The following is a 24,414-nucleotide window of genomic DNA, read 5'->3' as shown; positions in this document are numbered from 1 at the left end:
CCCGGTTCTGAACCTGTCCCATCCCCACTAACACACCCAGCCCTCCCCTCTTGCAGAGCCACGTGAGCACCTGGAGATTGCCCTTGGGTGGTAACGGTGCATGGTATAAATTGACATAGCATACTCGTCCCAGTGAAAAACCAAATAACCAGAAGAATAAAAGTCATCATTGGGTACATCATACTCGTCCCAGTGAAAAGCCAAGAGATCAGAGGATTACGAGCCGTGTTAAAAAGACTGTTTATAATTCTCAAGGCATAAGTTGGGTGTCAGAGAGAGGGAGAGACTTTCAAGTTCATATGAGAAGGATAGAGTGAAGGAACCTCAAGGTATCGTAGCATATGTACAGAGGGACTTGAAAAGCCAAGAGAGAGGGAACAAAGGGGCATCGGAAAGCCCGACAAGCGAGTTAAACAAACTGTTACAAGAGATAGCCAACAATTATCTCAAGATTGTATATTGATAAAATATGCTGCGAAAGCAGCCCCATGAGAAGGGAGTCATTAGTGTTTTAGTATTAGTGGGAGGGTCAGAGCAGCCTAGTTTTGGACAGACAGACTTTTACTTTGGACTTCACAACTGATAACGAGCACCCTAGTTTGCTGTGTTAGGTAGGGAAACCCATATCTTAGGGAAAGTGAGGCATTTTTCTTTTGTTATTAATAAACCTGTGTTCAAAATGGAAAAGTCTAATCTGTCTCCTCTTCTGACCCTCTGCAATACCTAAAGCTCAACCCAAAGCAAACATAATTTGTTCTCCCCAGTCACCCCTCCAAACAGGAAATCATCGAATGATGGCTGAATGACATGCACTTGGATGGGTTCACTCTTCAACTCAGCCAAATCCTTTGGGTTCATCATAGACCGTAACATCCCTTTCCTGCAGCATATTAACAAATGGAATCCAACCACTTCGTATCAGCTCACACTGCTCCGTAACATTGAGCCCTTCCTTTTACTAGCCCTCGAGATTGTACACATTCACGAGGGAGACTCCCTCCTACCAGGGCTCCCTGTTGTACAAATGGCCCCTCTAAGGCAGACCATCATACTGAGGCACACCTCATAACTGGTTCCCAAGCAAATCTCCCATATCATCTCCATTTTGCGTGAACTTCACTGGCTCCCTATCTTCATCAGGATTCTCTTCAAAATCACCTTTGTCACATATGAGGGAACCACCACCTGACAGCCTGCCTATTTTGCTGCCGAACTTCATTGCTGGTGGCACACATTCCTCCACGAGCTAGACCATTGCAAGGTTTGTAATAAAAGTGGTATGCAGTGTGAAGACCAGGAAACAGTCCTTCTCCTGCTGTGCTCCACCATACTGGAATACCATACTGGTTGCAATCAATACCGCTACTGCAGTTCAGAAAAAAACTTGAAGACCCTGCGTTTTAAGAAATTCCTAGATGTGACTAAGAATCTACTGTACGTCGATTACAACTGCTCTGCAATTGTCTTGTAAATTTACCAATTTTGTTCTCTTTAACGTGTGTAAAGTACTCCATTGCTCGCGAGCTAGTTTCATGGTATAAAAGACAAATGCAAATATGCAATGAAGAGATGGACATTTTGGAATTCTTTTTTGCAGTTTTATGTGAGGATCTGTAGGACAACCATTTTTATTTTTCTAATTTTACTACGGATTTGTATGAATTCTGTTATCTTTGAGAATATATTAAATTGATGTATGTTAGTGTAGGTTCAGAGCATTGTATTTTATGTCTATACTGTATATTGTTTTTTCTTTAGATTTTTAATGTGTATATAGCATGAAAGGTTTGGACCCCGTAATGCTTGCGCTGATATTACGAAAGATTACATTTTTTGAGTTTTTCATATACAGGATTTAATTAGTGATTCAAGTATGTCAGCTGACACATGTTTTGACCCATAAGGGTCTTTCTCGAGGCTAAACTGATTCTTGACTGCCCATGGTTGATGGGTGACTGGCTTGTTGGTTGGACAATCTTGTTGGCAAAGTGGAGACGATACCTTGACTCAGTTGAGTGTTTTGCGCAAGACACAGGTATCTGTGGCTTGGCGATCCTATGGAAGTTACCCCCTAACCCCCGGTGGGCTGCTGTGCCTTTCGGCTGCTGTTCTCCTCAGCTGGTCTCTGTATAGTTCAGTCACTATCCATAGATTACACCAGTCTATTTCTATCTACAACCATAACCTTTGGCACGGATAGGATATTGTTTAGATCAAGTTCTTACTTTTGGCTCATAATATACAGGGGGATCTGCTCTGGAGCACCTGCCACACACAATCCCTATTGGAAATCTTTTCATATTTCAAGTGTTCAGAACTCTGTTTCATGAAGCCCACCACCAGTCTATCCCTCTCCCACAGCATTTATCCTCTATTCCTTTCAACCACTTTGTTCCAGTACTCTCTCCTTCTTGATACCAGCAATCTATGTGAGCACATTAGCGATCCTACATAAAACATATAATCCTGCCTCCTTTGATTAAGTCAGGGTAACCCAAGCACGTTAGGAAAACTAATTTTATGGATGCTATACCTTTTATTGCTCAGTATTACTATTATATACAAAATGTTAGATTTTTATTTTCGTATTTGTAAATTAATGTTACCTTTTTTATTTCTGCAGTGGCAGTTACATCAGTCGTATTCCAGTGCTGCTGAGCAGAGTGAGTTTCAAACCGTAAGACGTCACTCCATGTAATGGATTTTAATGTATCCCAATGTTTGGCTGGACTTCACAGGACGTTGGGAATAGAATTGAAAAATAATGACAATACTGAAAGTTACTGACTCTAAAACTCAGCGACATGTTTTAGCGAAAAGGTATCTTGTTTTTTGTGTTTTGCTTTCCATTCAAGAGAAAAAAAGGGAAAACGTGAACGTCCTTCTCTGATGGTCCTTCAACTGCTTTAAGAAGGTTAACAATGGTGAAGTGTTAAACTCTATCACATGCAGAAGCGACCAGCTTGGAACCCCATGTGTTTATGATTTCTGGTAATTTTCACAACTTTTGAGGTGTTCTTCAAGCTGTGCAAAAACGTTTGGTATCTAGAAGTATTCTGCATAAGGGCTGTGTCTGAGCTAGGTTCTTTTGAAAGCTTGGAAGATGGTTGCCTCTTCCAGAGTTTTGGGGACATTTATGAAATTCATTATGGTAGGGGTAATCATTCCGACAAACACTTTTAATACTTGTGATGGTATAAGGTCTTTTGGAGAATATCTTTGTTTTTAGGTTTGAGGGTTATTGGAAATGGCTTTAAATGGCACTTCATTGAAATGGAATGTACCTTTTGGGTACAGTTTCTGCTAGTTTATCTTGGAGATTACTGAAGGGAAAGTCACATGAACTCTTGTTTCTCCTCCAGCAGCCTGGACCATTGAACTGTGATCTGTATCTCTAGCAAACATATTTATCCAGACGTGAGATGAATATGGACAATTCTGTTGTTACTGAGGCTTTCATGGGTTTTCAGCACTGTAAGTGAGAGCAAAAGGCCATTGTCCCTATCGCAACAAATTTACAGATGCATGTTTTACAAGATGAGGGGGAAAAAAACAAATCACCAAGCAGTAAAACCTAAAACCCTAGGTTATGGAAATCCTTTAACATGAGCAAACAATTGTGTTCCTGCTTAATTTTACTAGGGCCTAAACCTGAAACCCTAGTATCTTTAACTTGATCCTCGATGCTAATGGGAGCCAATGCAAGTTCTTCAAGGATTGGTTGATGTGAATCTGGACTTTTTGTTGGTTGCTGATTTCCACATTAATGTTCAGGCAGAGTTTGACAACCTCCCCTGCCTGACTTTGGGGACATACAATGCAATGGTTGAATGGGATGGGTAGCATCAAACGATCCCAGCAGTGTCAATGTACCACAGCCCAAAAACACCAGCATAGAGAAAGACGCATCTTCACCTAACCCCTATGTCACATGACCTAGGTAGGAACAAGCACAGCCCAGGTCACACAGGGGCAGGGGCAGGACATGCATAGAAGGCGAGTCCAGAGGCAGGAGTACTCAAACTAAACAGCCAGAGCCCTAGGTCTAAGAGGCAATGTAGTAGGAGAAGACATTGGAAGATGGAACCTTAAAAAGATGGAAGAGCGGACCAACTGGAGAGGAGATGCTGGAGCAGAGCCTGGCTGATTTGAAACACTATAGAGTAACGAGGAATGGGGAACAGAAGGTAACTAGGAATTCTGAGGAGGGGCTCCAGGACGTGCACCGCAAGATTCGGTGGCACAGGCATCACCCTGGTGCAGTGGGCCTTCACCTCAAGATTCTGGCATGCACAGGGGTCTACCTGTGGTTTGGCAGTACAGGGGTTACCCCATGGCGAGGGGGGTGCATTGGCGCACCTGAGATTTAGGTGGTGCAGGAGTGCCCCAAAAAACCTCAAGGAGGGAAAGGAAGTAGAGGAGTCTATAGGAGACATTCCTAGAGGACGGCCTCAAGTAGACTAAGGTGGAGGTTTGGCTAGACCAGGGGGTATCGGTTATTATTATCCCCACCAATAATATCACCATATATATTGTCGTGGGGTAAGGCCATAGGCGATATTATTAGTGGGGATAATGTATGGGGTTATTAGGACCGGGGGTGCAAGGGTGTCCCCTACTCCATAAAAAAAAATATGGGGGCTGCAGGGGTGTAATATCGCTAAAAAATGTGGCAATATTTTTGTATGCCGATATTTATGCGGCGATATAAACCCATGGAACCAACCAGGGGTAGAGGCCAGAAGCTGTGAGAGAAAATTAGAAGAATTTAACCAGGGAAGACAGAGATTACAGAGCCCCATAGGAGGGAGGTAGGCGGCAAGAGAGCCTGAGAGGTTGGAGGAGGTGGTTCAGAGACCAGGACCACCCGCCGTGAGGTAAAGGGAAGCACAAGGGAGCAAAAGGGGTGTGAGGGTAGTTATTACAAAGCAACAGGAAGGACAGATGTGACAGAATGCCTGGTGAGTGCTATTTTTTTTTTCTCCAAATGACCATTATTTAAATTAACATATTGTGAGTACAGGAAAACGTGCCACATTAGGTACAGTACAGTTGGTATGCATATTGAAAATAACCCTCTGAGTACAGGTTAGCTGGATAGCATGACATTGCGATTGTATGTAATTTGCCCTCACTACCCTCCCCCTGGGTCTGAAAACACTTGCATTCCTGGCCTTTTTAAAAACAGTCCGACTAGATAACCCAATCACCAGAGGCTCCAGGAGGGGTGATGGTGCCAGCCTCGTTCCCCCACCTCCACGGGGACAGGACAAAGTCACAAAGAAGTGGTGCAACAGTGGGGGCCTAGCAATCATCGCAGGGTATTTTATGGCATAGTCAATGAACAGGGTCCACACTGCGACATACTATGGATAACGGCCATCATAAAGTGATGACATTTTGTCTGCCACCAGTATGTCCCAGACCTTAACCCACCACATTTGAGCCACTGGGCCCTCAGGCGCTTTCCAAGTGCGGGCAATTGCCAGCTTTGCTACCGAAAGAAGGTGGCCAATTAGGGAAGCCATTGAGGCCATAAGAGGGAATTCCCCCCTCCCCCCTTACCCGTCACCCCCCGTATCGCCCAAAATCCCCACATGTGGGTCCATAGGGAGGGACAACCCTGTGATCTTTTATTCTGGCCAGCACCTCCTTACAGTAGACGCTCACCTTGGGGCATGACCAAACCATGTGAAAGAGGGAGCCTACAGCTTCACATCCCCGCCAGCAGGTAGCCGGGTAACCCCCGTCCATATGATGCAGCCTCTCCGGCATGAGATGCCATCTGTATCAAAACTTATAACTGCATTCCCTAGAAGTAACACAACGAGAGGACTTCATCATCCTATCACAGATTCTCAGCCATGCCTCGTCCTCAGTGGGGCTCCCCAGATAAGCTTCCCATTTAGCCATGTATGGCAGGCTATTTTAATTTTTATAAATAAAATGATGCTGGTAATTGTGTTTCTGAAGGGAGGTCTGCTAATCATATCCACCCCCCCCCCCACTTTGTAATCATCAATGCCAAAAGCATAGTACACTCAAGTGCCTTAGTTGCGACAGAGTCCTAGCATCTCTAGCAGCTGCCCTGCAGTGGCAGCAGGACAGGTGCAAAGGTTACATGTTTATACCTGACCGTTCCTAGAACACAAAGAGGTGGCTTTTTAATCTTCTGCACCTCAGATTCAAAACATAATAATTGTATACCCTATTCAGCCTGTTTGGACAATAAACTATAATATGAGAGATGTCTGGTTTTGACATGGTGCCTACTTAGGTCAAACAATTCTACAGCAACAGCATTTGAATATCCTATTGTGTCAGGTTAATTAGCAGTGCTGCAGCCACGACAGGGCTTTTGTATATTAGCTGTCTGGCATGAATATCTCCACAACAGCAATGTGGGGCGATGCCCGAGAAGCTAATTCTTTGATCCCACTAAGGAAAGCCAACAACTCTCTTCCATGGCACAGGAACCGTCCCCGGAGGTACCCTGGGAACCGGACTTCAAAGACAGTCCTCACATAACAAAGCCACTCTCACACCAGGGTGTTGATCACTTGTGTCCCTTTTGAAGTATGCAGACGTAGGAATGGCATTGAGTTGGAGTAGCCAGAGGAGTCCTTTAGGCTGAGAGAGGAGTTCTAACATCTTGGTTTCTTCTAGGGCTCTCTACACATCCTGCCCCCTCAAATCCTACAGACAGAGCACTCTGGGTAGAATATCAGAAGGCAAAGGACAGCAGCCTGGATTGGACACCCGACAACAGGCTTGCTTTGGATCAATCTCCTGTAGCAATGTAAAAATAATAATTTAACATTTATATAGCGCTACGAACCCTCAGGCATCAGAGCACTGCTTATTATTACCCACTGTGTGTGATGCACATTTATCCACCTCGGAAGGATGAAAGGCTGAATTTGCCCTTGCCAGGATTTAAACCTGGATCAGCAGGCTCTGCACAGATGTCAAAGCGAGCGCTCTACTCGCTGTGCTGTCGGACCGATGTACCTTTATAAGGGCAGGAAATCCTGTCTTTACTTCTTTGGGCTCTCAGAAGGAGGAGGATTACTGGAACTCTGTTGGGAATGCAATCTATCTCTGCTTTGGACAAGACCTCTGCAACTGAGGCAATGGTACCCAGGAACCTGCTTACTGGAGGTGGCAGAACCCTGCAAGTGTAATCTACAATCCTTCCTGCCTGGGAAGCACACAAAAGGACTTGATTTGCTGCTGAAAGTCTGGAGTGGGTTCCTTTGCAACCACAGATTAAAGCAAGTGACCCCTGGCTCTCTACATCTTCACACCACCTTGATGCTGGTTGGGCACTTATGACACTGTCCAAACTGTTGCATGGGAACTGCCACTTATATCCATCCTCTGCGGTTTGTGCCTCTGCCTCTCCGAGGTTAGCTTCACAGCCAAACTGCACTGTCTCTGCATCCAAGACCTACAAATGTTTCCAGTGTCTCCAACTCATCTCCACTGCCGAGCACAAGCTTCTTCGAGCTCGAAGCTGTAGCTGCTACAGTACCCCCTATGACATGTTATGCCAGTCGAGCCCTCTCACTGCTAAATGTCAGTCTCCGCTTCTCTGCACCCAAGGTTACTGTGTCTTTCAGCGCTACTGACCTGGCCTCACCTGCTATCCCCAGCATCTTTGAATCGCAAGCTTTTGCTGCTGTTGAAGAGAACTGCATCATTAGAGCCAGTCACTGCCTCGATGCTGTTGATCACCAACAACATGAACATAAGGTATTTGAAGAGGCCCGGTCCACATGGTCCAATTTGTAGGCCCTTATTGACTTTCAAGCGCCCTTCTTTATCTTATAGAAGACATATATCCTGGAACATTGACATTGCTACTGAAATCTTTTTCCTGAGCACCCCTGCCTATCAATGCTGAGTGTCCTTTATACTAAGTCTGCATTCTTTATGTTTCCTTTACAGAGGTGGGTCTTTAGGGTATTAATTAGTTGTAGCATTGTTATTTTTTTATTTATGTTCCTATTTTTCTAGAATTTTGGTAGTTGTTGAGCTGCTGCAAGTGGATCTAGATCATGTGACCTAGAACCCACTGCATGTCAATCACTGCACATCTTTTGGTGACCTGGAAAACAAGGTAATACAGCGCAAAATCAGGGACGGCATTACCACCAAGAGCATAAGGAAGAACCTTATTTACCACTTAATGCAAGAACATCCATATACAGCTAATCGTTATACAATGGAGAATGTCAAAGAAGGGTCAACTAAGCTAAATAGGAACATTGGAGAATCACGAGTCTGGCAGCATTTACCCCCAGCTCTAAACTGGGGGTAACTGCACCAACTTAATGGCCATTTTCGGGCGCAATGAGCACGGCGCTATTAGCGCGAGCTAAATGCGCTGAAAATGCCCCATTACCGCTCAACCCTTGATCCAGCACTAATAGCGCTGGACCGGGTGGCAGTAACACTATTAGCGTGGGCAGAATCCCAGCGGTAATACTGCTGGGATACCGTCCAACTGATGATGAAGCCCAATATGTGAAGGAACCCAGTTAATGCCTTGGATGTCTTCAGGGGGGTAACTCGTACCTGTTAGTAGGAAGAGTGCAGACTTAGTTCAGTTTACCTTGAAAGCAGAATAGGTCCCAACAGTTCTGACTTCTTGCATAATTGGCTCAAGATTGCTACAGGAAGTACCAATAAACAAAGACATGAAATTAGATTAGGAACATGGAACATACAAACGCCCTGAAACCAGGTCTAGAGCGAATAAGGGTCTCACCCACAAACAAACAGCAGGGAAGCCTGGGAGTACTGCGGCCAAAAGGAAAAAGGAGCAGAGAAAAAGCTATTCGTATTCACCCTGGCCATAGCAGAGGACTACAAAGCCTTATACAAGTGAGGAAATCAGGATTACATTTAAGATATTTAAAGGTAGCCAAGAGACAAATCACACACTTTCTCAGCTTCCAGCATCGCATCTACAGCTGGGATTCGCAGGTCCGGTTGTAACATGATACAAATCTGGAGGTTTAATGCTGTAGATCTTTGGGGTATAAAATTGGATTGATCTGGATGGACCAAATGGTCATATATGGCAACATTCCAGAAGTAAGCAACCTGGAAAACAATCTTTGTGTTAAAATGTATCAAACGATTTTATCAGCAATTAGTGGGGGTTTACTTGGCTTGAGAAGCAATGTTATTACAAGCTGGGGAAGAGGCGGCAGAGTCTGCACTTTATGAAGCGGTTCCTGTCATAATTGGTGAAAATGTGGAGCCAGTATCACTTTCAATTCTTTATAAAATTCTGCAAATAGCCCACCGAGGTAGGGGGGCCTCAAATAAGAAAATATCTATACAGCAGTCTCAAGGGTCAGGGTTGGGTGGGGAATATTATTGAGGTGCACGACATGTCCTTAGCGATTACTTTATCAGGATTGACCTACAGAAAGCTATAAAAAGCAAAGGATTTGGTAATAACATAAGAGTGATGTTCGAAAGAACAATCCTTGCCTTGCATGGTATATATGTACATCTGACCTGATTCACCATGCAAAAGCCTGGCACATGCTCTTCCAGGCCTATCTGCCTTTCGGTTGTATACTAATTGACCTTTTCACAATTAACCTCGGGAGAATTGACCTCGGGAGAATTGACCTAATTTAGAAGGTCAATTAGGACATGTATACAGGGGGAAACCCCCCGCAGCTCCCACCCAATCCAAACCCCCCCGCAACACCCCACCCAATCTCCTTATATTATTTATAATCCAAAACCAACCCAATACATATATAAAATAACTAAAATAATATAAAGGTCAATTGTGCAGAAGGTCAATTGGGACCACTATAATTAGGTCAATTGTGCAAAAGGTCAATTGTAAAAGGTCAATTTGGGTAATACCCTGCCTTTCTATAACCTGGGGCCTGAACAAGCCAACAATTAATTCTACTTCACGAACTGAGAGCATAATTCCTGCAGTGTTTTGTTAATGGCCCTTGGAGTAGAGGGCGATGAAGCAATAGAATGCTGTTACTTTAGTGTATTAAGCTGTTCTTTAATAGTGTCTAACTCCAACGGAACAGCTTTTACAGACCTATAGGTAGTAGACAAAGCAATTGAACAAATATAGATCTTAAAGGACTACAAAAGGGTAGCTTAGGAGCATACGAAGCACACATTGATTAGAAAATAGAGATCTGTCTTTTTGGGAGACGTAGCATTACAATGTAGGGTCCAGTAATGAAGGTGCAGCCAAGTGCCAAGGAGGTCTCGGGTTGGTAGCTCCTTAAATTGCACAGTGAGTGCAATAGGGGAATGATTGAAGAATATGCAACGAAGAATGACCCAATTTGCCAGAAGGTCAAAATGGGAAAAAATTACATATCTTGAAGCATCGAGTGATAAGTGATATATTTGGCTCTCGGCTGCAGGGTCATCCAGGCTCCTGCCGGGTCAAAGTCATCCAACATCCAGTGCAAAAATGGTTTTAGCAACATGTGATGATGGAAGAACCTCCACCCGACTATGTTGTTGAAATCACCTCGACAATGATTGTCCCACGACCGATAGCCATACTAGAAACTCTTGAAACAAAAGAAGGGACTCCAGGATATAATGCTACAAGGTAATTTCCGGTAAAAAATTAAACAACTCTAATCCAACAGACCTTGAGCATGTAAAGTGTTCATGATACAGGAGGATAGCAGAGCTTCAGCAAGAATAAACTATTCCATTAGCCTATTACCCATTTTAATAATACATTCAATGTATTATATTCATTGAAACCTTAAAAACTTACTCTAGGATTCTAGGCAAGTATAAAGTGTAATACATAAAGTGGCATGTGCATCAGAAATATAACTTAATCGTGTATATATAATTAAGATGTTCAGTCTAGTAATTAATACATAAGGTTAACCAAAGAGCAAAGAAGGACTCAAACATAAACAAAACAAATAAGTCACAATAAACGATAGGTCGTGCTGGGTGCTGTCAAATGTTCTGCACAACCTCTAACAAACAATTGGCTCCTAGTGGTACACTCCTTCCCAATAGGTGTCTACGTTAACAACCCAACATGTTTCATTCCATCTCGATATGTTTGAAATAACGGGAAATATTTCGGGGGCGAATAGCCTTCTTTGCTGTAAACAGCGACCCTTTTTCAGTTGTATGATGTCATGCCCGTAGGTTTCAGACCAACTAATTTGGAACTGCAATGCGTAGCTACCGAAACAGCTATTTTTAGTGCTATTCATATTAAGCAAAAGAAATATGTATATAGAACTGAAGTTATGAAAAGTGATGGTTTACAGTGGAAGCTTACCTCAGACCGTTGTTGGACCGATATGTCTGGTAAGCAGTGAAGAGTTAATTCTTCATTTATTTCTCCTGAGAAAACACAAGTCAAATATCCCATGTTGATTCTCACCATTAGTGTTCCCGAAGGGAAAAATGAACTAACAACTATTTGCTAATCTGAATCCATAATTATCAAGGAAAGTAAGCAGCACTTAGTTGTGTAATTAGATATCAGTTAATTCGCTTGACATTGATATGGATTTATTTAGCGAAGTAGTTCTTGTTCTCAAACGTTAAATGCACTCTAATCCGTTATGGTGCTGTAACAAAATAAATGTACATAGCTGTTTCAATCTCATCTGAATTGAGTGTAATATTTAGACTAGCATTATGGACACAGTCAGACAACCTGTATTTCATCAAGTCCGCTCAATACACAACACTACTTCAGATTGCACGTTCATTGGAATAGATACTGTTAACTGGATTCTTAGAAGGTCCAGCCTGCTGTTACGCTCACCTGTTTGTTTATTGATTTGATAATGCGCAACAAACCCTTAGGTAGCTTGGCGCAGCAGTACAAGAAGTCTCGAAGCTTAGTTACAGTGCCTGTCGCAGGCAGGTACATACATGTGTATACAACATATTATACAGTACAGACATTTGTCATTCAATGAGCATGGAGGATATAGCTGATCATAGATACATGACAGGGACCAAGCTTAAAATTGCGGATACTTAAGGGAGCGCCTACAGCTATGGACAACAGGGTCCATTGTATTGGTTGGAGTTGTAATGTTAAGGGCAGTGGTTGTCCGGGTTATGTCAAGAGGGTAGAGCGGCAATAGAGGGAAGAAACGGTTATAAGTCGTTAGTACGAAGCCATTTGAGTGCATTGTGTCTAAATCTGGTGTAGGGTTGGGGTCGTGTAAGGTCAACTGGGAGTGTATTCCATGATTGCGCAGCTTTGACTGGGAAATTGGTTCCTCCGGCCATGGTCAGTTTAAATCTAGGGATTTCAAGCATAAATGTATTGGCAGATCTCGTGGGTCGGGTCGTAATTCTCCTGGAGATTTTTTCCGATAAGTAAGGAGGTGCTAGATTGTTTAGGTATTTGGAAGTGATAGAGATAGTTTTGAGGAATATTCTATCCTTTGTTTTTAGCAAGTGGGTTTCTTTCCTGATGTTCAACGCTGCTCTTAAGGCATTGTTTTGCAATCTTTGAAGTTTGTCAGTGACATACTTGTTGGCTCCTGAGTACAGGGCATTGCAATAGTCTAGTCTGGACATAAGAGCATTGGCCAAGGTGACACAGCTGGCACTGGAAAGGAATGGTCTGGCAGCTCGGATTAATTTGCAAGTGTAGGCTGTTGTGGAGGCAAGCGAGTTGACTTGCTTCTTGAGGGTGAGAGAGGAGTCCAGATAGAATCCTAGGGTTTTTACCACAGGCATAACCTTAATGATATTGTTATCAATGTTAAAGGATGCGTAGTTTGGGGTTCTTTTTTAGGTTGGAGTCAGAGCCGAGGAGCAGTATCTCAGTTTTATCGTCATTCAGGCAGAGGCCATGGGTCGCCATCCATGCCTGAATGAGGATGTATATCTTATTCACCAAGGCCGAGTCCGCTTCATAGTTGCCCGAAAGGGGTATGAGGATCTGGGTGTCATCTGCATAATTAGTGTAGGTGACGCCCAGTCTGACCAGCTTGTCAAACAGTGGCTTGGTGAAAATGTTATACATGGTAGGCGAGAAACAGGATCCCTGTGGGACTCCGCATGTTATTTGGATGGGATCAGCACAGGTTGAGGTGGAGAAAACTCTCAGTCCGGTTAGCTAGAAAGGATTGGACCCAGGCTATAGCTTCCCCTATGAAGTTGGCAGCAAGCCTGAGGTGGCTGCATAAAACTGCGTGATCCACCAGGTCGAAGGCTGCTGACAAGTCCAGTAGAAATAGCAAAGCTGTTTTTCCACTTCTTTAACTCGATTTTTGTCTTAAGGTCTAGCAAGGCTGTTTCGGTGCCATGGAGGGGGCGGAAGCCCAATTGCCGAGAGCCCAGCAGGTGGTTGGCTTCCAGGTAGTCCTGAATGTGTAAATAGGCTACTCTGTTGATAATTTTGAGTAGGAATGGCACGGTGGTGATAGGTCTGTAGTTGGTTGGGATGGCTTGATCAAGGGTTTGTTTTTTAAGTAAGGGGAGAACCCAAGATTCTTTCAGGTTGGTAGGTACTGTATTTGATTTAAAGGAGGAGTTTATAAGCTTCGAGATAAAAGGGGCTAAGTCCCTAGCTGCATCCTTTATTATTTGCGCTTGGCAGCTGTCGCCCTTGCAATTGGAAGGTTTCAGGGAGAGAATGACCTTTTCAGTGTCAATGATTGAAATAGTTTTGAAACTGAAGGGTGGAATAATATTGGGCTCGGCGGGCAGTGGTATTTGTTGGTCAGAGAGGGGCAGAGACTCTTTTGTTATTTTGAGTTGGAGGGTGGAGATTTTATTCGATAGGGCGTTTTGTATGTTAGTACACCATATCTTGTCCTTGGGGACAATGTCTAATGGCTGTAAGGGGGATTCCATTTCCCGGAGGATGGAAAAGAATTCCTTAGCGTTTGATTTGGCTTTTGTGATTCTGTCATCAAATAGATATTTTTTTGTGTTGATAATTTCTTTCTTATAGAGTTTGGAGAGTTGGGCTAATTTATCTTTGTTGTTGTAGGTAGGTGAGTTGTGCCAGATGGCTTGAAGCTTTCTTTTCTGTTTTCTTAGATCCTTGAGTTGAGGTGTGAAGCAGGCATTCGAGTGCGCTACCTGCTTGCCTTTGCGCAGTTTGGTTGGTGCGATAGTGTCTAGTGCAGTGGTCATAGCTTTGTTGAAGGTGTCCACTAAAGTGTCTGGATCAGTGTTATTTACCAGGCCATTAATAGCGGGGAGGAGAAGAGGGATGAGTTTTTCGGCAGTAATATTTTTTTGCTTCTGGTAGGGGGGGTATCATACTGATAGTTTTAGGGCTGAGGAGATCAAGTGTGGCGGTGAAGTTTATTAAGTGCTGGTCCGTCCAAAGTTGTGGGGTGATGTCTGTGATGGCAATGTGACAGTTGAGATCGGATACCTAGTTGAGGGTTCTACCTTTGATGTGGGTAGGGGAGAGGACTTTTTGGGTGAGCCCCTGATCATTAAGTAGGGCTGCTATTGAGTGGGCATGTTTGTTGTCTGAGTCGTTGAAGCCAATATTGAAATCACCCATCAGCAGGGTTTGGGAGTAGTTTTGAATATTATTCGCTATGTGGCTAGTGTTGTCATCTTCGAATGTTCCTAGTGGTCCTAGGGGCCTGTAAATCAAGTGGATGGTCAGCGTGCAGTTATTGGATAACAGCAGTTTAGCTGTGAGTATTTCACAGGATGAGCAAGGAGGTGCGGTGGCGAGCCTAATGGGCAGGGTAGGTTTGGTGATGATGGCTAGGCCACTGCCTTTGGCGTTGGGTCTATCTACTCTGAGGATCTGGTGGCTGTCGGGTACAGTTATCATTAGGGTAGGTCCTGCTGTCTCGTGGAGCCAGGTCTCTGTTATGGCGAGTAGGTCCAGGCTACTGTTACTTAGGATGTCTGCAATTTCGGTGGCATGGGCTACCATGGATCTAGCGTTGATGAGCGACCCGGTTAACATCAAGTTACTCGTAAGATTGGGATTGTGAGAGGGTTTGATTGTATGTCTATTTTGGCTCGAGTGCTTCTTTGTGTAAGAGTGGGCAGGCACAAAGTTTAGGGTGTCTGTTTAAGTTACCTGTGTTCGCATAGCCAGGTGGTCATGGATGGAGAGGAGTCTAGTGGTATTACTTGTTTTGTTTCTTTTGGGTTCATAAATGCAAGGTAATCTTGACCTGAGTCTCATGTTTCTGTCTATGGGTGGGCTTGTGCTAGAAGTAGCAGAGGCCATGATTGTGAGGAGACCAACCGTGAGTAGGAGAGTCTGGGTATGTATGTTTTTACTCATGTTAGGCAAGGTAGTTGTAGGCAGTAGCTGCTTTGCTAGCGCTATCAGTTAGTTGCAATTAGCGTCAGGTGTCGCTAAAGGGCTATGACTAGGTTAAATCTCCACAGTAGGGTCTGAGAGGTTGTATACAATTAGGTAGATGCAATTTTAAGTTGAGAGCCATAGTGTTTTGTACTGTAACTAGGTTCAATCCTTTGTATAGGTTGGAATGTTATATACTGATAGCTCAATGCAGTTTCAGCAGTAGGGGTTCACCTAGATTCAACTGTCTCAATATAAGCTAAAATGCAGTATATAAATGGCTAAAAGCAGTTTCAACAATAGGGGTTCACCTAGATTCGACAATCACAATATAAGCTAGAAATGCAGTATGCAGATGGCTAGGTGCAGTTTCAACAGTAGGGGTTCACTTAAATTCGACAATCACAATATAAGCTAAAAATGCAGTGTGCAGATGGCTAGGTGCAGTTTCAACAATAGTGGTTCACCTAGATTTGAGAGTCACAATTTAAGCTAAAAATGCAGTGTGCAGATGGTTGGGTGTATTTTCAACAATGGGGGTTCACCTAGATTTGACAATCACAATATAAGCTAGAAATGCAGTATACCGATGGCTAGGTCCAGTCTCAACAATAGGGGTTCACCTGGGTTCAACAAGCACAGTATAAGCTGGGTGTGCAATAATCAGATAACTAAGTACAATTTCAGAGGTGGGGGATGGGTCACTTTATAGTATACCTAGGTTCAGTTTTCATGATATAAGCAATGGGGCGAATATCATGACCGTAGTTTGCCTGTGTACACTTTCACAATGAATGCAGATCGTTGTTCGCTGGAAATGGTAGGGTTAACACGACGCAACAAGCAATTTACAGGCATTACCAACAACAGGCATGGAGAGAGTCTCGGGTGAGTCTGTAGTTTGGAGGTGGTCATAGCGCCACAGGCTCTTTGGGATCATGAAGGGTGAAGTTGGGGATGACTGGGACGTCGATGCAAATGTTTGGATTAGCAGTATTAATCATAGACGCTCATGTACTTACATAGTGAGGGGCTGTTAAGGCAGCGTGTCTGGCCGACGGTCCGGACCGCTCAGGACAGGCTGGGACAGGCTATGGCCTTGCATTCGTGGGCCTTTCGGGAGGAGAGCCGGCTCTCGCCTCCGGTGCGTGATTGGCTGCTTTGAGAACAGCTGCAGCCAATCAAAGAGCACTGTGGGCTGGCTGGGCCATTTCGAGGTAGTGTGGAGGCAGGGCGGCCATCTTTGCATGGATGCTTTCCTCGTGTGCATCAATGGCGGGCAGTTTAAAAAGCACTTTTTCCTCACGATGCGCGTACAATTATGTACGTTAGTTGGGGCAGATAATAAAGCGGGCTGCTGCTTGTAAAAAAAATGAGATTACTGCGCAGGGTGCACGAAGAGTAATCTAGCTTCTTAATCAATTCTGGAGGCTGTAGGTAGACAACTACCTGGTCTCTGCGGGGACTTTGGGGCACGGTTGCAGCCCTCCCTGGAAGTGAATTCCCCTTGTCAGGCTTCTTACCCTGTTCGTGTGCTGTGGACTGCGCTGGATGTGGGCACTGCTCATGCTAGGATATGAGAGATCGTGAGAATGCTGCTATATGACTGCTGTCTCTCTCGAACCCTTCTTCCCAGAATGTGGTGAGCATGCGCCGACCCATATAGTCTCACCTTTTGATTGATGATGGGGAGCTCTCCATCCTGCTTCTCACCGCAGGGGCGCTTTTGATGGATCGAGTTCCTTGGCATGGCATCCCAGACAGGCTGTGGCTGAACCACTCCTGAAGGTAAGTGTCTTATGGCTTTTATAATATTGTAATGTTGGGGGGCGTGGCTTGGAGCTGGCCCGATCGGCATGTCTTCGTAGGAGCTCCTGGCTGGGCTGAGGCGCAGAATGTGACAACGCTGTTTCCAGCCCCTGTTTTCCACCGAAAACGGCTCATAGCGTGGGGGAAGTTCCGCAGCAGCTCCATGGCGAGTGGCTCCCAGAACGGCGACCAATTTTCCGAGTTTGGACACATTTTGGTCCCGGAGATCTCCGGGCGGCAAGACGGCGGCCGCATCACTGGGCCACAAGAAGCGGCGGAATGGGGTAGGGGCAGTCGTATGAAAACAACACAGGCCGCCGAGTGAACTGACCGACCCAAGCAGTCCGGCAATGCCCTAATGAACAGTACCGTGTGCCCGAAGTCCAACAGCTGGTCCCGGGAGGTTGGAGGCGCTCCAAAACCCATGTACAGAGAGCTCCTGGGAGGTAACCGGTAGCTGAGCGGAGGAGAATCCCGACGGAGGGGGCCCGGACCAGGGGTGGACTCAAGGAGACCTTAGAACTTATCTTGCCTCTCCGGGGATCCCGCCCTGGCATCAATCCACACCCCTAGCCCGAATAGCATCCGGAGGAAGCAGGAGAGGCAGCTCACGCCGTCCCATGGTATTACGAACTGGAGCCCACCTACGCAGATCTCACTTGCCGCGTGGAACCGCGGCACTTAAACGAGCACCGTTCACAAAAATGGCACCGCCCGCCTCGAGGCATGTGAAGGAGGCCTAGGCGAGACAGCGCTATTACGGAGCCACAGCGTAGCGCTACAGAGCGCATTAAAGATCAAGCACCCACCCGACCTGCCTGCTGCAGGCAACACACCAGAGCCTCCGCTGCCCTGGAGACGGGCGGGATAAACAGCCCAGCAATAAATACTGCAGTCTGGCTGACATAAGGTGAGGAGCAGGTCACCGTACTCTGCAGATTCGTCCCAGCATACACCCACAACAAGGCCTGAGAGATCAACCATAGTGGGGAGGGAGTCCGCTGCAGAGAAGCAGCGCCCCGCACTTTATCCGGTGCGGCCATTCTTAAAGCTTTGCTATAATGTTACTGCTGTCCCAAATCACCAAAGAAGTTGCTTTACCTGACCCCACTTCCCCCCCTCAACTCATATATGTCCCCTGCGCCCTGAAGCAGGGTAAACAAGCGGATAGAGCAGTAAGGGGGAAAGGCAGTGAGCAGTCGGGAGCAGAGATGTCCAAGCAAACAGACATTGTGGCATTAATGGCCAGCGCCTCGACCGATCGCTCGAAGAAAGGGGAAACGCCTAAGACTCCCCCCGGTGAAGAGGGCCCCGCCAATGCAGCATCGGCGCATAGTACAGCACAAATGGTGACCAAGAATGACCTGCAGGAACTACTCACCGCACTGACAAAAGAAATTCACAAAAGCACAGAAGAAGTAACAAAAAAAATAAACTCCCTGGACAAAAGAGTGGTTGAGGTGGAGAGAAGGACGGCGGAGCTCGAATCAGAAGTTTGTGACCAGCGGTTTGAAGACCAGATCGACAGAGATAAAATCAAAGCTCTAGAGGAAAGATGTGAACTCATAGAAGCTAGACAGGAGGATGCGGAAAATCGGTCGCAGAGAAATAACATTCACCTCCGGGGGATCCCATCATCCATACCAGACACAGAGCTAAGAAGTTACGTCTCGCAGCTGCTCAGATTCATCATAACCCTACCGGATGAGGCACCTCTGGAGCTGGACCGAGTACATAGGGCAGTTCTGAGATCGACATCCAACTTCCCCCCAGACGTCCTGTTAAGGGTTAATTTCTACCAAATCAAGGAAGAAGTCATGAATGAAGTACGAAAAATGGGCCAAATAACATTTCAAGGATCTATAATATCACTATATCAAGACCTAGCGAACTCCACGCTTAAGAAGCGTAGAGCCCTGCGGACATTCACGGAATGGCTGAGGGGGAAAAAGATTGCCTATCATTGGGGATTCCCAACTTCAGTCAGGTTCACATGGGAGAGGGCTCAGACACAAATCCGTTCTCTGAAAGAGGCCGACAAATTCATGGGCATCGGAGAAACAGGAGGCGGGTCGGACTCCGAGGAACCATCCCGATCTCGGCACAACAGACCTTCCGACAGAGCGTGGTCGAAACCTGCCCGACGACGCAGACCACGAGGGCCACCCAGGAAAAACTCCAACCCCGGATGATCTAGTCACATACATCCACCAAAATCTGCGGATCATAGAAACCTTACAATGGAACGAGCTGATCTGCGCTAGGCAAGACGGACGTATCTACGGGTCCAAAAGAAGATGGGAGTCTCATGTTGGGGCTAATTCTTATTGCGGTACAGAGATCGATACCCCGGGCAGTGTGGGTATACGGCATCATTTCTAGTTGACAATTTGTTCGGCGGCCCAGTTGGCCTATATAAGCGCATAGGTGCCACCAGTTTCCCAGTGGCAGTAGGACGTTGTTCTTCCTACATGTTCGTTCTAAGGGGGGTGGGGTAGGGGAATGGGATTATCGGAAGATAAACAAATACCGTGGGTCTTGGAGCCCCAGTTAGTTGCTCGGCCCAGACATCAAGATCACATCATGACATCAACGACAACAACGAAGCATCACCGACACATTAAAGTAACTTCAGGAAGGGAAGATCACAACCAGCAGGCGGACATGAACTCAATCTCAGATAAAAAACGAACAGGAAAATATGGCGGATACGACCGCAATAACAATCCTATCATGGAATGTGCAAGGGCTCAACTCGTCACAGAAACGGAAATCCGTCGAACACTGGCTTGGGGAATTAGCGGGGGACATTGTGCTTCTTCAAGAAACTCACTTACTACAGGAAGACTAACATAGAGTAAGATTTAACAGGTACCAAAAAGCATATTTTGCCACCTCTGCCAGAAGAAAAAAGGAGTAGCAATACTCTTAAGCGATAGGATCCCCCTAACAAAAATGACTATAAAAAGAGTTCCAAATGGGCGATTCCTCCTACTCAAGGGGATATTCGAGGAGCTCCCAATCACCATCGCTGCAATCTATGGTCCCAACTCTGCTCAAGCTAACTTCATCACAAATCTAATCCCAACCATTTTAGCGTTCCAGGAAGGGCATCTAATCATGGGTGGGGACTAATGCCAAATCCCCAGATGGACAAGACCCTTCCGCCCACTAAATCTGACTATGTACAAGCACTCGCACTAGCCAAGCTACTAAGGGAAACGGAAACCGTGGATGCCTGCAGGCTCTTTAACGGGACCTCAAGAGACTACACCCACTATTCCCAGGTGCACAAAGGCTTCTCAAGAATCAGCCTCATTTTGATCTCAGGAGTCATTTACCCATGCTTGGATGCAACGTCAATACACACCTGCATGATCTCGGATCATGCCCCAGTGACGGCGAAATTAGCTGTATCGGGGCAAAAGCGCCCTACACAAAGACACTGGAAACTAAATGACACTCTGCTACTGGATGAATGCATTAAGATGGAAGTCGAGAACACAATAGTCAACTATTTCAAAGAAAACACCACAGAGACCTCCCCTATCAATATCATCTGGGACGCAATGAAGGCAGTTGTCAGAGGCTCTCTGATTAGCGCAGGAGCGGAACAACAAAGGGTCTCTAACATAGCCGCAGCCAGGCTGGAGGAGAGGGTGAACCAACTGGAGACCGATCTGAAAAGGCGGTACTCCAGTAAAGCCGAGAGAGAGCTAAGAAAAGCCAAAACAGCTTTGGAAATGCATTGCGCCGACCGCAGCGCTACATCCTTAGCCTTCACAAGACAGTTTTACTACATGAAGGGGAACAAAGCGAACAGAGTACTAGTGCAAAAACTGAAAAAGACTCGAAGCAGAAACAACATCCTTAAAATAGCTGGGGCGGACGGTAAAACACTCTACACTGACGCGGATAAAATAGAGGAGCTATCAAGATACCACTCAGAAATCATGAGAGGGTCACCAACTGTACTAGATACCCTACCAAAGTATTTACAGTCAATACCCAAGCAGAACATGAATCAGCTGAAGCACCTTGAGATGCCTATTTCGGCGGAGGAAATAACCGAAGCCATCAAATCACTGAGGGTACCTGCGGGCGATCTTGGAACATTTCGGATTTGGCCCAAATTTCACCACATGGGTTATGTCCAATTACCAAACTCCCACAACACAGTTACGGGTCAATGGCAGAAGATCTGAAACAATACAGATATCAAGAGGCACTAGACAGGGGTGCCCACTATCCCCGCTGATTTTTGCTTTATCAATGGAGCCCTTTGCAGCCAAAATTAGGCAGAATGCCAGGATAGGGGGGGGGGTCAAGATAGGAGGCCGGGAATATAAAATCGCACTATATGCGGATGATGTATTAATAACAGCATCGAACTTGGCATCATCCCTTGAATCCTTATGGAAGGAAATTGACGAATTTGGAGCATTATCAGGGTTTAAAATTAACCTAGACAAATCATTGGCTATGGCGATCAATGCCCCTAATCTTGGAAGAGTCGCCCTTCGTCCGTTAATGCCGATCCCATGGGCAAAAGATGCGATAGAATACCTAGGGGTACGAATCACTAAAGACCCGGCCCAACTATATGCTGCAAATTTTCCACAATTTATTACAAATCTTAAGAATGACCTAAAGACCTGGTCCTCTAGGGAAATTTCCTGGTTTGGGCGAACTGCGGCCATAAAAATGAATATTGCCCCCAGGTGGCTATACTTCTGCACAGCAATACTGACCCGCATTCCGGGCCCAGTACGGGTGCACATGCAAAAGAAATTGCAGGGCTTTGTCTGGGGAGGGAAAAAGCCACGCATTGGTAAACGAATAATGATGCGGGACAAGAATCGGGGTGGGCTGGGGGTGCCAGACATAGACATCACTGGACTCACCATTCCTTGGGATCTGGAGATCGTTCTTCTAGGGGAAATGGGGGGCGGGGCATTACCAATCTCAGGTCACATTCCTCGTTTGTGTACGCACTTACTCCTCGCAGCAAAAATTGCCATGGCCCATCTGTGGAAACACGAGGAAGGACCCTCAGTAGCATTATGGTGGTCCAAATGTTGGGACATTGCGTTGGCGGAAAAGGTGACTGCTATCCGAAATAATTCCTTCACCAAAACCATGAACATCTGGGATCCTTTCATGGATTATGCAACTAGATTCCCGATATTGTCCAGAAGGCCACCATTCACTAGATGGCTACAAAGCAGCCCCCTCTATTGACCAGCTCATAGTCTTCAATTATAGTCACCTTACCTACAGCTGCCGATATGTCCACCAAGACCAAACAAAGTATCGGACAATGGAGTTCTGGCTAACATCAACTAATTCCTCCTCATCCCTATGATCCTGTATTACTCAAATGTTGCGATTAATGATCACTGTGCTGTCGTTGATGTCTTGTTGATTTGTGCAACCTAATAAAATGTTATGAAAAAAATATTGTAATGTTGATTCGTGATTATTGTCCGTGTTCTTTTAATGATGTCTTTGCTCTGCTTTCTCCCAATAGATGATATGCGGCCCAGCGGTAGTTGCAGTGCATGAAGCGGGGCCAAATGGGAAGATAATGGAGTCCACTATGCTCTGACGACAGGTGAGTGTTGGTTTAAGGTGAAGGGCAAGGATTTGTCTAAGCGCGACCTTACACGTAATGTCTCAGCAAATTCTAACCTTGTCTTTATCTATTTCTCTTGCAGGCACCGTCTGTCACGACGTCGGGCTGGAGCGCTGCTTTCCGGAGGTCTGGAGATGGAAGATGAATGCCAGAGTCCACGATGATGCGTGCCGAAGGAAGCAGGTTCCTAGGTAAGTGCTGCGGCTGGTAGCTGGAAACAAGGTAAGATGCGCTCTGGCGAGTAGCTGAAAACAGGTAAGATGCGCTCAGGCTGGTAGCTGGAAACAGGTAAGATGCGCTTAGGCGGCTGTGAGCGTTATGCTGCAATAGCAGAATAACTCGAAGCGATGCATGAGGGCTGAGCAGGCTTATATAGCCTAGATCTGTCCACGGCCATTAGTCCTGACTCATCGGCCCCACCCTGCCACTCCTAAAGAATGCTTACACGTGCAGTCTGACTCTCCCAAGCAGCCACGCCCGACCGAATGCACGTGGGGGCTCCTGCAGGGGAAACAAAGTACTTGCACCAAATAAAAATGTGCTAGTGCACATTTATTTATGAGCCTGGCGCCAAAGGCGCCAGGACTGAGTCCAGCTGGGCCCTCCATGTTGCCTTGTCCCCAAGGGACTATTAAAGGTTGTGTTACCCCTTACTCTCGTACCCTAATGGTGCAGGGTCTTGTGTTCCATGCCCATGGCCATGACACCGGCTCTATTTTGCTTTCAAGCAAGGGACATAACGTTAGTTACGGGCTGTGGGGTAACCAAACATGCTTCGTTACTGTGGGGGCAACTATTGCTGTGTACTGCGCATTACGTAAACATAATACTAGCTTTATATTCAGTCAGCAGAACGATGTAAAAGAGCGGCACTAATAGCTGTGGTATTTAAATGTGCCTAGTGCTTTGTTTAGCTAAAGGTCGTATATCAAGTAATCGCTATCTCAATACGGCAACGAAAACGTCTCCGCTCACCACTTACTGCCTCTGTGATCTCAGAATGGAATTCTTACGTGTTACAGGCACATCCTCTGTACACTGTGTGTCACATGATCTCCGACTTAGAGACATAAATAGCAGTCACGTGGGTTTAAGAATTCAAGCACTTGCCTTTCAGGCGTAAAGCAAGCAGCCACTTTAGCCTAGTTACACATTAGTGTTTATCTCAATTCATATCTCAAATTGCTGATCAACATGGACCTTTATTGTCAATGTGAAAAAACATCTCTAACGTGTGGGTGACATCACAGTATTGATTTTCTGTACTTCTGAAGTCATCCACACTCAGTTTATCAAGTGCCAAACCATTTTTTCATCAATCAGTTTGTGACTCCTGGTTAAAAAAATGCGGTGTGTTTCCAACGTAGACAATTTCATTTTCTCATGCTCGGGATTCAATTTCATCAGGATAGTCTGTTTCAATTCCTCACGGGTATGCCAAACTGCTTTGAAATGACCCACCATGGGGGCTGTCAATATGGAGTTCCTAATGCAGCTTTTGTGTTCTGTGATCCTTATCTACACCTTTCTTTCAGTGTTCACTATATAGATTTTTTGACAAGGGCACCAAAGCGTATAAATAACCCAACTGCTGTTGCAATTAGTAAAATTGTGTTGCTGCATTCCAAGACCTATGTCCACCTCAAAAGTCCTCATGGTCTGT

At 45.5% G+C, this 24,414-nt stretch overlaps 1 protein-coding gene across 6 annotated transcripts in view; it reads left to right on the top strand.

Moving 5' to 3' along the window:
* Positions 1-24,414, top strand: part of CDADC1 (cytidine and dCMP deaminase domain containing 1) — a 671,523-nt gene that overhangs the window by 562,300 nt on the left and 84,809 nt on the right. For 4 of the 6 annotated variants that reach the window (XM_069639921.1, XM_069639925.1, XM_069639924.1 and 1 more), the window contains one exon: positions 2,624-2,663. In XM_069639921.1, the coding sequence (XP_069496022.1) occupies positions 2,624-2,663 (40 nt within the window). Of the gene's footprint in view, positions 1-2,623; positions 2,678-24,414 lie in introns of all 6 variants that reach the window. The other 2 variants (XM_069639922.1, XM_069639923.1) reach the window with 1 other exon arrangement.

Source organism: Ambystoma mexicanum, chromosome 7q, assembly GCF_040938575.1.
Source record: "Ambystoma mexicanum isolate Mex_15411 chromosome 7q, UKY_AmexF1_1, whole genome shotgun sequence".
NCBI classification, from domain to species: Eukaryota; Metazoa; Chordata; class Amphibia; order Caudata; family Ambystomatidae; genus Ambystoma; species Ambystoma mexicanum.
This window is presented reverse-complemented; position numbering and strand designations above follow the sequence as displayed.